Consider the following 12878-nt stretch of genomic DNA (forward strand, 5'->3'; position numbering starts at 1 on the left):
GGGGTTGATGTGTGTGCACGTACCAGGCAAGAGAGATGTATGATTATTAAAAAAAAACAAAAAACAAAACATTGTTTCACCAGGCGGGTCAATTAAGAACAAAATCTTTCTTACAGTCTGTAATTTGTGTGTCTAACTTAATATTAGATGCATTTTCGCAACCAAGTAATCCCAAAATAACTTAAATTAACCAGGTTCCATTACTGATTTTGAGTAATATACTGGCGTTTCTTTTTACTGATTACAAATGTAAAGAAAGTAGCCAGTAATCTGTAATGGATTACATTTGTAAAGTAACCTTCCCAACCCTCATTGGAGTGTCATTTTGTTCTGCAGGCTGCAGTGGCTGATTGATTCCTAGATTTGCCGACCAATGTGTCACAATTTTACCAGTCAGATCTGATTTTGAGTAGAACACAGTTAAAATTTACCAACATTTGTGTTGTTTCCCCTCCATGGTGATATTGAGTAGGTGAAGCTAGTGTTGGGGTGTGTTAGTTTAGATCCAGTACAGTAATTAATCTTTATTTCCCCTGTCTGGTTTTGATCAGTCTGACTTGCATACTGTCCTGCTGCTCAGCAGCCTTCACTGAGAGCCTGAAGCTGGGTGATTTGAATTCTGCGTCGGCTTCTTGATGAGGATTAAGATGCGAGGTTGCGAGGGATTTCACTCCCTGATACTTGATCAATGCTATCTATCTCCTAGCTAGACCTGAATAGCCGATGCCTGATTTGAAATCTAGCCACACCAACATTGAGAGAGGGCAGGGGGGAAAAAATGCAGTTATATTATTGAAAGCTTGTTAACTATACCGCAGCTAGAAAAGCAGCCATTGTGTCGTATCAAAGTTGTCAGGGGGCCAGGGAAGTTTAATCCCTTTCGACTGCGTCCTCTTTGGCAAAATGAACCTTTTGCCAATCAATGCTAATTGATTTTGCCATTCGACATTGACCCCCCCACACGCTCCCCCTCCCCCTCGCGGCCCTCGGACACCCATGGTAATTTCACCGGGCACCTGATAAGCTACCTGGTCCATAATAAATCAATTGTAATTAGCAAGAAAGGAGGCGGGCCGGGCAGGTGGAGCGGGCGGGGGGAGGCGGGGGTAAGGGGGGGGGGGCAGACATGCCTAGCCGAGCAGCAGCTCCAGACAGGGCCGAGCTGTCTGCTTCCAGGTTGATTTCTTCTGTCTGTGCTGCCTCTGCCTGGCCATTTTATTTATTTATCTTTATTGAGCCGCTGTGTGTCCGTGGCTCTCGATTCAAATGGGAGGCTTTCACATTTTCTGGTTCACATGCCAGAGTGTGTGAGTTTGTGTCAGTGAGTTTGGCTGCACTTCTGCCACTGTGTTTCTGTGTGTGTGTGTGTGTGCGCCTCTGCTTTTGTCTCTCATGTGGGTGTGTGTAGTTTGTCTACTTGTCAAAGCGTTTGCATCAGTGCCTGTATGTGGGTTTTGGTGTTTTTACTTGTGTGACTGTATGTTTGTTTATATGTTATGTGTGTCGTGTTCCTCCCTGCTTGCCTGTATGTGTGTGTGTGTGTGTGTGTGTGAGAGAGCGAGCCAGAGAGCAGAGAGATAGTGTGTGAGGTGGAGAGGTGGAGGGTGGCGTGCCACAGCGCTCCTCTCTGCCTTCATGTGGACTTGTTGGATTTGCCGGTGACTAACTTATCAGCCGGCCTTATTTTCCTCCCTAAGGGAAGCACTTAACATTCACAGGCTCTACCTTTCTGTAGCCAGCCACAGATAGTTCTGAGCTGCTGGGAGGGGAGCCGAGTGTGTGTGTGTGTGTGTGTGTGTGTCTGTTTGTCTATATGTCTGCATCTGTGTGTAAATATCTCAGAGGTGTGTTTGTGTGTCCACCTGTGTGTCTGTCTTTCTCTCTGTCTGTGTTTATCTGTGTATGTGTGCGTCTATGTTCGTGCTCTCGCCATTTGTGTGTGTGTGTGTGTGTGTGTGTGTGTGTTTAGTGCCCATCTCCCCAGCTCTTATTTGGTGCTTGGGCAGGTCCATTGAGCGATGGTCGGGCGTGCGAGTAATTGCTGATTTGGTTGGCCAGTCGATGACAGAGAGAGAGAGAGAGAGATGCACTGTGAGTCAGAGCAGAGAGAGAAACACACACATCGCTGAGATATATACACCTGACACACACACACACACACATTCACACCCTGCTGAGAAAAATATATACCTTCACTGACACACACACACACACACCGATCTCGCTCTGTCTGTCCCTCTCAGTCGGCCTACATACGTGCCACATATTGAGCCACAGCCTTCATCCTGTACATACACACAGGTCCTTGTGCGCTAACATTGCTAACGGTCTGTTAGCATCACAAAGTTATTCCCACTATTTTTGACCAGTAATCTAAAACTTTATGCTCTGGATGGGAGTCAAAAGTGGGAAACAAGTCTATAAACTGTCAGTGTGGGGTTTTTTTTAGTTTTAGCCGCTCTGCCCCGTCTCTGGTCGCCCTGCAGACCAGAACAGAGACAGAAATGGCTGTGACTCGAGACATTTTATTCTACATCCATATTTCTGACTTGCGCCGGGTGCTGCAGTACACTCAGACACATGAGAGAGAAGATGAGAGGAGGGGGAGAAAAAAGAGAGAGTGCTTTGAGGTGGAAAGAGGAGTCAGAAGGAGAGGAATGGGGAGGGGGGGGGTGTTAAACGGGAATTCCTCTGAAATCAACTTTGTAGTTGTCATTCTGCAAAAGTCGTCATTTTTTCCTAAAATTTCCAGAGATGTTTTTTTTTTTTTTTCATTTGTTCTGAGTTTTGAGCTAGTGGCTCCAAACCTAAAAGTCTTTTTTTCTGTGGATTTGTGTGTGTGTGGTGATAAAACACAAATTTCAAACACACACACACACACACAGTCAAAAAGAAGGAAAGGAAATGAAGGGGCAAATGTAGAGGTGGAGATGCAGGAGGAGAGAGTCAGGCTGCTGTGATAATCATGAATATTTTGCTAGATTGTGTGATCATGACTATTAATCACCAGTATCAGTCTTGTTGTTTCAATATTGCTGACAAGCCAATATTCAACATTTAATAATTGTGGAAACTGAAATCATGCTATACACAATTATTTGTTCCGCCCCATGTATTGGGTGAATTTTTCTCCAGCATCATAATACTAAAAATGGCATGAAGTTTTCTGAGTTTGATTAATGCAGCCGTGGCAGGCAGAGGGGAACAGTTATCAGGGCGGGTGTGTGTGTGTGTGTGTGTGTGTGTGTGTGTGTGGGGGGGGGGGGGGGGGGGGGGGGGGGGGGTTGATGTTGTTTATGAGCATGCCCAGTGATAACCGCCTCCTTGTACCTTCTTGGTGTGATGCCAGGCAGGAAAATGCCATCTGTATGCCATGCTCTCATCTCCCTGCCACAAAATTGATCCACTATGCCCTCTTTATCTGCTTACCGATTCACACCTATGTACACACACACAAACACACACACAAAACACTGTGTCTTGGCTCTCTTCGAGGGCCTGTGTGTGTGTGTGTGTGTGTGTGTGTGCATTGTTTTAAAGTGGACGCCCTCTCGCCGTCTAAAAGGGATTTATGCATAGCCGGGTCCCAGAGTTTTTCCTGTTACGGTTTGATATGATAAGCTTTTTTATATGTTTAAAATCAATATGTAATCCTATGCAGGAGCTTATCCCTCTCCACACCCCTCCCACCCCACCCCCGCCCCTCCAACAACCCCCCCACCCCCCACCCCCCCACCCACACACACACTTCCCATTTGTAAATCTATTTGGGCTTTGTAACACGTCGGGGCGGCACGCTAGAGACCCTGATTGATTAGGTGCACTGTGGAATCCTATCACATGGGCGCCTTTTGATGATGTCGCTAACTCTTTCAGGGTTGCTAGTTGACTGGAACCGCCGATAACAAGTGTCTGCGTTCCACTAGTTGTCGGACTTGGGTTTTGGGGGATTCGGGAAGTGAGGTGAGGTTGTTTCTGCTGTTTTCTGAGATTGTCCTCATTCAGAATTTGGAATAATATTTACGTTGTGAGTCTGTGGCTGCAGTTTTGTGTGAAGGGCAGCAGAAACCACATGGAAACTGAAGATAAATGCCCTGTTTAATGTAAAGTCACTTGAACTGCACAAACTATTCTCCTCATATCCTCTCCCACATTTGTAGTTTGGTTTTTTTCGCCTAGAACAAGTGCCTCCTGTAGTGTAACTAACATGAGATTATACGCTGGTTATAGAAACATATGGGAGAACAGATGTTCAGATCGTGCATTTTGTTTAGATTCGTGCTCGGGTTTGGGGACGGTTCACTCTGTCGCTGGTTTGAAAAGTTCTAGACCAACTTGTTTCAGTTATTCAGCACTATAATGTCTCATAACCTGGTGAGTGAGGTGTGTGGCTAACCTGTGCTTTTTATTGGCATTGTTTTCTTAACGTTTTTCCTGCAGTTGTGTACAGGACTGTATAGGATAATCGAATGAAATGCTAGCTACTGGATTATTGGATCAATGATGAAAAGATCCTTGAATTCTGTTTTTGTTCAGTGGTTAGATTCATTTTAATTAGGATCTTTTCTTTTTTTAATATTATACTGAACAGTTTTAAGTTTTGAACACTCTTGCCTGTAATGGCGGATTGATACTTTTCTTTTGTTGTGCTAAGATTAACGACTTTGTTTTAGTTTTGAACCTGTTTGCATGTGATGAAGAATTCAACTGCAGGTTGCTGTCGAGACAGTATTTATTTGTCGGCCATTTTTGCCCCCTGTCGACTTCCTTCTCCTCTGGTGACACTTTGTCTCTTGACTCCACTTGGACCTCAGCCAAAACCAGCTTTTGGGGGCCTTTCCCCAGGAACAAGGGAGAAGAGAGAGGGAGAGAGAGGAGGGAGAGAAAGAGAGAGAGGAGGGACGGAGAGAGAGAGAGAGAGAGAGAGAGAGAGAAAAGAAAGAAATCTAGGGGAATAAGTTCATAGATTCGCCTTGGTAGTCGTAAACGTCTTTCGCTGAGGACTCCGGAGAACGCTCTCTCTCAAGTTTTATATTAAGCTGTGGATCAAATGCTCTGAAGTTGCATCGCTAGAGTGTGTGTGTGTGTGTGTGTGTGTGAGAGAGAGAGAGAGAGGGAGAGAGAGCAAGAGTGAGAGATGGTTAATGCATGTAAAGCAACACTCCGATGGGACGACCCCCGTCTCTCTCTCTCCCTCTCTCTCTCTCTCCCCTTGCTTTGAGAAAAGGGGGCTTTGGACCAGTTTGCACTCTTGAATAAATTCAGCGTTGGAGGGGCTGTGTGTGTGTGTGTGTGTGTGTGTGTGTGTGTGTGTGTGTGTGTGGATTCATGGGGATTTGAACCAGCGCATTCTTGTGTGCCTTGTGCAGACTCACATGGTTACCGTTGGCGTGCATGGCTAGGGTTATCTGAATAAGCACCCACCATGTGAGTTTCAACGTGATCGCCCAGACCCAGAGAGAGAGAGAGAGAGAGAGAGAGAGAGAGAGAGAGAGAGAGAGAGAGAGAGAGAGAGAGAGAGAGAGAGAGAGAGAGAGAGAGAGAGGGAGGGGAGGATGAAGGGAGGAGGGGGGGGGGGGGGGGGGGGGGCGTAATCCAGAAGGATTGCACACACTCCCTCCAAGTCTCTCCCTCTCTTTAACCTCTCTCCCTCTCTCTCTCTCTCTCTCTCTCCCTCTCTCATATTCTCTCCTCCCTGTTTTTCGGGGGGGTTGGTTGGGGGTGGGGGGGGTGGGGGTTGGGGGGGGGCTTCGCTGAGTGGCTGCAGGGTGTTTTGTTTTTTCGTGGGTGTCTGGTTACCCAGCCTGCTCTGCTCTGCTCTGGTGTTGCCTGGTCACGTCTCTCATCGGCCCTCTTTATTGTTTACCTTCCTAATGAGGGGGGCGGGACTCAGCGACATGTGATTGACAGCAGTGTGCTTACCCCTTCACCCCCTCCACCCCCCCCACCCTCACCCTAGTCGACCAGGACTTTGGCTTTTTGGCTAGGATGTGCTTGGAAGGAGCGGGAGGGAGGGATGAAGGGGAAAGGGATTTTTTTTTCTTTTTTACATACCTCTTTGTGTTTTTTCGGGAAGTTTGTTCGTTTTTTTGTTTTTTTTTCTTCTTCCTGAGGCAGATGCCTCCCCCTGTGGGCAGGCCTTTATGGGAGGGAATTATGGGATAGCGGAGTTATGGCGGACATGGATACGCATACACACATTCCAGTCCCACAGTTAGCTAAAGTTAATGACTCATATGATGACTCATCTGTTTTTCTTTTTTGATTCGTGAAACAGTTTGTCTTGCTTTTTTCTCTATTCCTAACTGCCTCTTTGTGGTTTTTATCCTCTTGTTAAAGAAAAGAACACTTCAAAAACAGGTTTGGACATATTTGGCATTTTTGAAGTATTAGTCCACTCCCCTACAAAGGCAAAGAGGAGAGTAATTTGCTTCCCTGAGAATGAGGGAGGGAAAGAAAGAAAGAGGAGAGAGCCAAATATTGGGACTGTGTTCATTTCGCTCTGTGGTCGACTTCAAAGGGACGACCGGGGCCAATGAAGAGAGCGCAGACCTTTCAGGACAAACACACTGGGCCCAGCGTGACACACACACTCACACACACACACACACACACACACACTGCCCAACTGCAGCAATTTGACTGAACGAGGGGGGAAATATTTATTTTTAATAAAGCCACGCTTATTTTGGGACTGACATTTTACAACATTCCTTTTATTCTCGAATCAATAGGCGGTTAAATATTGATAGAGGGTTGAAGTTAAACGTTGCCTACGCGCCACAGAAGTTGCACACGGCTCGGCGGTGTTTGAATTCTCCCTGGGATGTAGCGTTGGTTTTTCTTTTTCTTTTTTTTGGGTGGGGGGTGGACGATGGAGGAGACTTTCTCACACTGAGTGGAGGAGTAGCTGGGGTTTTCCTGCCTCCTTTTAGCTGCGGGACAGCGGGGTAAATCTCTGCTGTCATAGGAAGTGACTCTGAACCTGAAATGTTTGTGTGAAATGTGAAATGTGTGTTTCAGTGTTGAGGAGATTTAGATTTTAGAGTCGGCTTCAGCACAAGTTGTTTTATTTGGGGATTTTTGCATGTTTAGCAGGTGTTTCAGTTGTACAAAAAGAAGAGGAAAAAACCCAAGGACTCGTTATGATATCAGTCTTCAAGCTACGTTCATTACTCTGGGTTGGGTGGGGGTGGGTGGGGGGGGCTGGAGGGCGGCCCCGGTGTTGGGTGTATCTGGAGCTGGGGCGCCAGGCGGATATTTGAGCCCCAGGGGGAGAGAGTGCTCTCCTGTGGGCAGTCCCCCCCCCCCCAGGGAGAGGCTGAGGGGATTTGGACCGGGGTCCCACCTGGGCCCTGTGGGGCCCCTTCCTGCAAAGACCTGGGAGAACTGAGTGACAAGAGTCAGGGGGCCCAGCCTCCGTTCAGTGCCTCACCTGTGTGTGTGTTTGTCTGTTTGTTTACTTTACTAAGGAGGGGACTGAGTTGTCTTTTTTTTTTAGCTGTCAGTTATGAGGTTACGCATTTTGTGTCTCTATGTGCACCTATAATATCTAGATACAAAGAGCTTCATTCCAAAATATGATTTACACCATTTGAAACAAACTGACGCCTTTGATCGCAGGCGTTAAAGTAAATCGTCTTTACGTTATGAGTCAGCCTAAGACCTTTTCTCACAAAAGAGCTGTGTTTTAGAAACAGATGTAATCATCTTTTTGAAATTTTGGAATTTAAGCCAGCAAATTTGTTTTCCAAAATAGATGAGTAGCGTTTTGGAGTAAAACCCTTTGTATATCTCTGTGTACCTCATAAGACTGCAGATTAACATGACATATCCTTTAAGTGTATTTGCTAAGGTCAATACATCATCATTGTGCACACACACACACACACACACACACAACCTGCAGTAGTAATGACTGAGTGTGTTGACAGATAGGTTTCTCACATTTTACATTGGGCCATACAGGGAATTGGCCACTTCATCATAACAGTCCAAAAGCTGCATCTCCGTATCTTGACAGTCCAGTAGGTTAATAATAAGAGGAACTTTTACCAAACTGTGGCCGTTGCTTCACTTTGTGTGTTTTAGGAGCCGTCCATCCATTGAGTGACCTGAAGCTCTTTTGAGCACCTGCTGAAGCGTACGAACACTTGTTGTGTGTTCAGACGACCTGTCCGTCATGTTGAAGCCTCCCAGTCCTCAGGAGGATCTGCTTGTCCTGATAAAGGGCGGCACGGCCTTTAAAACAACTGCCTCAAAACTTGAAGTCATGTCCAATTTGTTTGCAAAGCATGTTAATCAAAACGGGTTCAGTAAAGAGTGCTTAGGGAGAACATGTCCATTCCAAGAGCGTTCAAAGTAAAGTTTGTGAGAATATTGTCTGGCAATCGTCTTTCAAGATTTGCCCGACTTGAGATGAGCCAGTTGTGCAGTCAGTTGGTATTTCAGCAGTATGTTTCTGTCACCATGCATCCATACGTTTCTGACAGGGCAGGAAACTAACTTTATCGTCCGTGGGTCACAGTGGATTTGTAGAATATAAAAAGAACTTCCAGACGTTGGTTCGTTACCCGCCGCAGACAGAATCCACCAGCGTTCAGTCGGAGTCCGGTCGGTCCTACTTCCCCGCCCTGGGTTCTGGTCTAACCCACTCTGTCCCTCTGGTGTCGTTGCAGACTGGCAGAAGACGGAGGCCCAGAAGAGACGAGAGCAGCTGCTGCTGGATGAACTGGTCATACTGGTCAACAAACGAGACGCGCTGGTCCGGGACCTGGACGCCCAGGAGAAACAGTAAGCTACCCACAGTTCGGCATATAAAAATAACACAAGTCACTTTGGATAAAAGCTGCAGCTCTTTGCCTAAAACAGAAATGTAAAATGTAAAAAATACTCTTCAGCAATGCAAAGTTTTTGTTAGTTTCTTTTCTTTTGCTCGTGCAAAACTCAGCCTGGGAATCGGGCTCTCCGCCCCCTTTGGTAAGTTTGTGCAAGAGCGTCCGCTGCTTATCTTTAAATTTCCAGAGGTCCCCCAGACTCCGTAGACGTAGAGAAAACACATTGCAGGGCGCGTTGCGTTTCCAGGCAGCCTGCAGTCATCCTGCGCACATGGCAGCGCGGCAGCAGCAGGCGCAGCACACCTGCATGGGCGGGATGCCTTCCAGATTGGCGGCACCGTCTGCCAACGGGGCGCCAGGCGGGTGAAAGGTCAGAGCGCGGCCCCTGGCGCTAGGCCACTCCACAGGTGGCATGGCGACAGTCGCCGGGGCACTGACTGTGTACCTGTGTGTACCCTCCCCCCCCCCACCCCCCCACCCATCTGAACTTTTGACCTTTGCCCTCCGCAGGGCCGAGGAGGAGGACGAGCACCTGGAACGAACGCTGGAGCAGAACAAGGGCAAGATGGCCAAGAAAGAGGAGAAGTGTGTCCTTCAATGATTGTCATTTCAACAAAAAACAACCAACCAACAAATGTAGCCGATAAAAGAATTGTATTATTATGATTATTATTATGATTATTATTTCATAGTGGCTATCCTAGACATTTGTATCACATTTATTGGAACCCTAATCTGGTTGTTTTGGTCAAACTAACCCAAGAGACTCGGCTGAAGCGGCCCTGCAATGCCTTGCACCAAGTTTATACTGACTGAAACTGTCCCACTTATATACTATATTTTTATTTTTGTTTCTTTGTTTGCTTTACCAAGAACGGTACTTGTATGTAATATAAATATGTATGAGAGATAAAGCAGTGCAGAGGGTTCAAGCAGAGTCTGACTCTGACTCACAGGATATTTGTATCTTAATGATGTTTGAATTTCAGCCTGAGATGTTTCTTGGAGACGCACACAGTCAGATCAGTCTGCTTGAGGTACAGCACAACGTGTTTTATTGGGGGGAATTTTTTTTTTCTCATGTTGAGCAGATGTGGGATTGACGTTTCAGTTGGACTTTAAAAAAAAAAAAAAGAGGAGTCGTTATAATATCAGTCTTTTCAAGCTACGTTCATTACTTGACTGTGTATCTTTTAATTTTATCACTTCAAAGTTTTTACTTGTAAAATATCTTAAAGGGGAACCCATTACCGTTCATAAATCTTAACTTTCATATTACTTTACTTACTTTTTTTTTTTTTTTTTTTGTCTTGGCTTGAAAGCGGTTTACCAAACATTTCACAGCTGGTTCAGCTAGAAAGATCATGTTTAAAAAGTCATGTTGTATATTTTCATCACTGCTCTGACCAATAGCTTCCCAAAATCCTCTTTTTTTTCCCGGGATTCATGCAGTCGAAAGCAAAAAAAATATATTATTTATTGCCGTTTGTCCTATACGCTGCTTGTTAAGTGAACTACCATCACAATCATGTGCATTTTGCTCAGCAACTTTGTATTTATTGTATACTGAAGAAGAGAATTATGCTTCCATGTGCATCTCTTAGTTCCACATTTGGTGCAGCTGTCTTTACGTGTGAACATTTATCTGTTTATTTATTCCAGTGTCATAACCCAAGTCTTCAATAAAGTCCCTATGCTTTCATACTCCAGCAGGGAGTGCTTGGTGTATTTTTAGCCCTCTGGAATATAATAGAATAACATTACAGGCCTTTAAGCTGCGAGTAGATTTTTATCATGCACATGCCCAGACCATCTGCGCTTTCTATTTTATTACTCTACTCATTCACTCCTAATTTATCCTAATATTTAACTATGACTTTTAATGTAATTGGTAGCTCCTAGATCATCTTTTCCACGTGATTTTAAATTGTGCTGCATTTTTACAATTGTTATGGATATATATATATTTTTTTTTTTTTAAACAAACTATAATTCCAGTATTTTCCCTTTTGTCTTTCAATTTTTCCCTATTACCTCCAATCCCAGATGATCCTGGCCATATTCTCGGAAGTTTTCCCACACAACAACAACAACAACAACAAAAACAACAACAAACCAGAAAAGTTATTGAAATGCCAGCTCGCCTTTGGCTGCAGCTGAGCACGAGTGGCCCCTATCACTGCCTCCACCGCTGAGCCTTGTGTTTAGCAATGCTTATTATTCGGCGCTCTGTTCAATTCCCCTGCGATTTATGCGTGTTTATAAATTAAAATTGGCGTTCGGGTTTTGTTTGAGGTCGGTGCTGAGCAGGTTCCTCCGAGGAAGATTAGAGAAATCACTTTGTACCGAGCAGATGTTTTCCCTCGGCCGCTTTTTTACGCGCTGGAAACGGGGGGCAGGAGCTGGAGAGGCTCGGTCACCCGCAGCCAGGGATGGAGTGGGAAATAAATAATAATAAAAAATAATAAAAGGTGTGTAAACGATATGACCTCCATTCGGTGATCATCATATTGAAAACCACCAATACAAATCAATTATATTTATATATCAGGAAAGCATTCATTTATGTTTTCTCCCCCTTAAACGACACTTTCTTCCATATAACTTCCATTAATTTGCTACTTAACCTGAAGTTTACTGTGAATTTACCTCCTAAAGATTTATGTCAGACTAAAAATAAGGAGGATAAACTCCTTCCCACCAAATAAAAAGGTGTGTAAACAGAGTGTAGGTGGGTGAACCCTCACTCCATCCCTGCAGGCAGCCTCCCATCCCCGATTAAATAAGGAAAATCGGTTTTGACAGCAGTCGTCCTCCCTGGCCTTTCTAATACTTTCACATTAATTTGCTCATCGCTTCTTCTCTGCTTGGGACCGAACTGTACGTCCACATTACGCATATGACTTCCCCTAAGGCGCTTTTGTTTTACTTTGTATTGTGCCGCATTTATCACGGCTGGCTGCAATCTGGAGAATAAAGCGGGACACGAACCGTCTCTGCCCGGTGGAGGACGTGTGCTCGCTGCCGTCAGAAGGCTGCAGCCCGGTGCGGTGAGATCTGAATGATGTGAATGACGGGCCGAAAGCACCGAGAGCAAATTATTCCCAGCACTTATCTCGTCCAGATGGATTCACACACGTCCTTTTATTTGTTTAGACATTTTCCTGTATTGTTTTGAAGCCTGGCTGATTTTATCCTGGAGGAATTCTTCATGCGCAAAACTGCTTTAAACTTTAAACTCCTAAATTCGGCTGTTAAAATTTTAGCGTTTGCCCTAGTTAATTATTATCACGTCAGTAAACTAATATGTTAAATTCACTCAAGTTATTTCCCCTTATGGCCACTGAGCTACAGAGTTTATTTTGAGGCCTAATTGCCACCATGAAAGAAATCAATTCAGCTGATGAATGAGAATACACCTATTTAACATATTCTATTTTGATTCAGATTTTTTTGAAAGACAGAAGAAGAAACAAAATGACAAAAAAAAAACAATGCTGTCTTACCTCGGCAGCATCACCCGGGTCGTTTTAACGGTCCTGGGCTGCAGATGGAGTGAAAACCATACAGAGTCTATAGTCTATTTTACAGTGAATAAGAGCGACGCGCTGCGTAAAAGCCTCGGTGCCTCGGTGCCTCGGTGTGCTGCTGAGGATCCTTCAGCTGAATGGATTATCTCCTGAGCTTTGAAGTCTGCTGGCCTCACCTCGCAGGTGCCGCGCGCCGCTCGGCCTCTGAATATCCTCCCCGCGTCCAAAAAACTGCACCTAAGGGAGCCCGGTCTCCGCGGCGCCGGGCTCCTATAATATTGTGTTTTATGCATCATCGTTTTAATAAGCACCGACAACATCCCCGCAGATCCCCGCTCCAATCCTGCCGGCTGAAGGGACAAAACTTTTCCCCCTCCTCTCCTCGCTTCCTAATCCCAGGCTTTACCAGCTCAGCATTAAGAAAATTCGACTGCAATTTGGGATTAGACAAAATACTCTTATTACAAAAGGTTGGTGCAACTTGATAACTTGATACTTGTTCGGGGGTTTA

General features: G+C 45.2%; 1 protein-coding gene across 1 annotated transcript in view; it reads left to right on the forward strand.

The window, feature by feature from the left end:
• Window positions 1-10008, forward strand: part of ehbp1 (EH domain binding protein 1) — a 59869-nt gene extending 49861 nt beyond the window's left edge. The window contains exons 8-9 of the mRNA XM_071516041.1: window positions 8679-8793; window positions 9348-10008. Coding sequence (XP_071372142.1) covers window positions 8679-8793; window positions 9348-9438 — 206 coding nt within the window. The 3' untranslated portion in view covers window positions 9439-10008. The remainder of the gene's footprint in view (window positions 1-8678; window positions 8794-9347) is intronic.
• Window positions 10009-12878: the final 2870 nt, after the last annotated feature.

The sequence above is a fragment of the Centroberyx affinis genome, unplaced genomic scaffold (genome assembly GCF_046629955.1).
Source record: "Centroberyx affinis isolate AG114_WGS23_722 - 3 ecotype Tasmania unplaced genomic scaffold, CSIRO-AGI_Caff_v1 ptg000391l_1, whole genome shotgun sequence".
NCBI lineage: Eukaryota > Metazoa > Chordata > Actinopteri > Beryciformes > Berycidae > Centroberyx > Centroberyx affinis.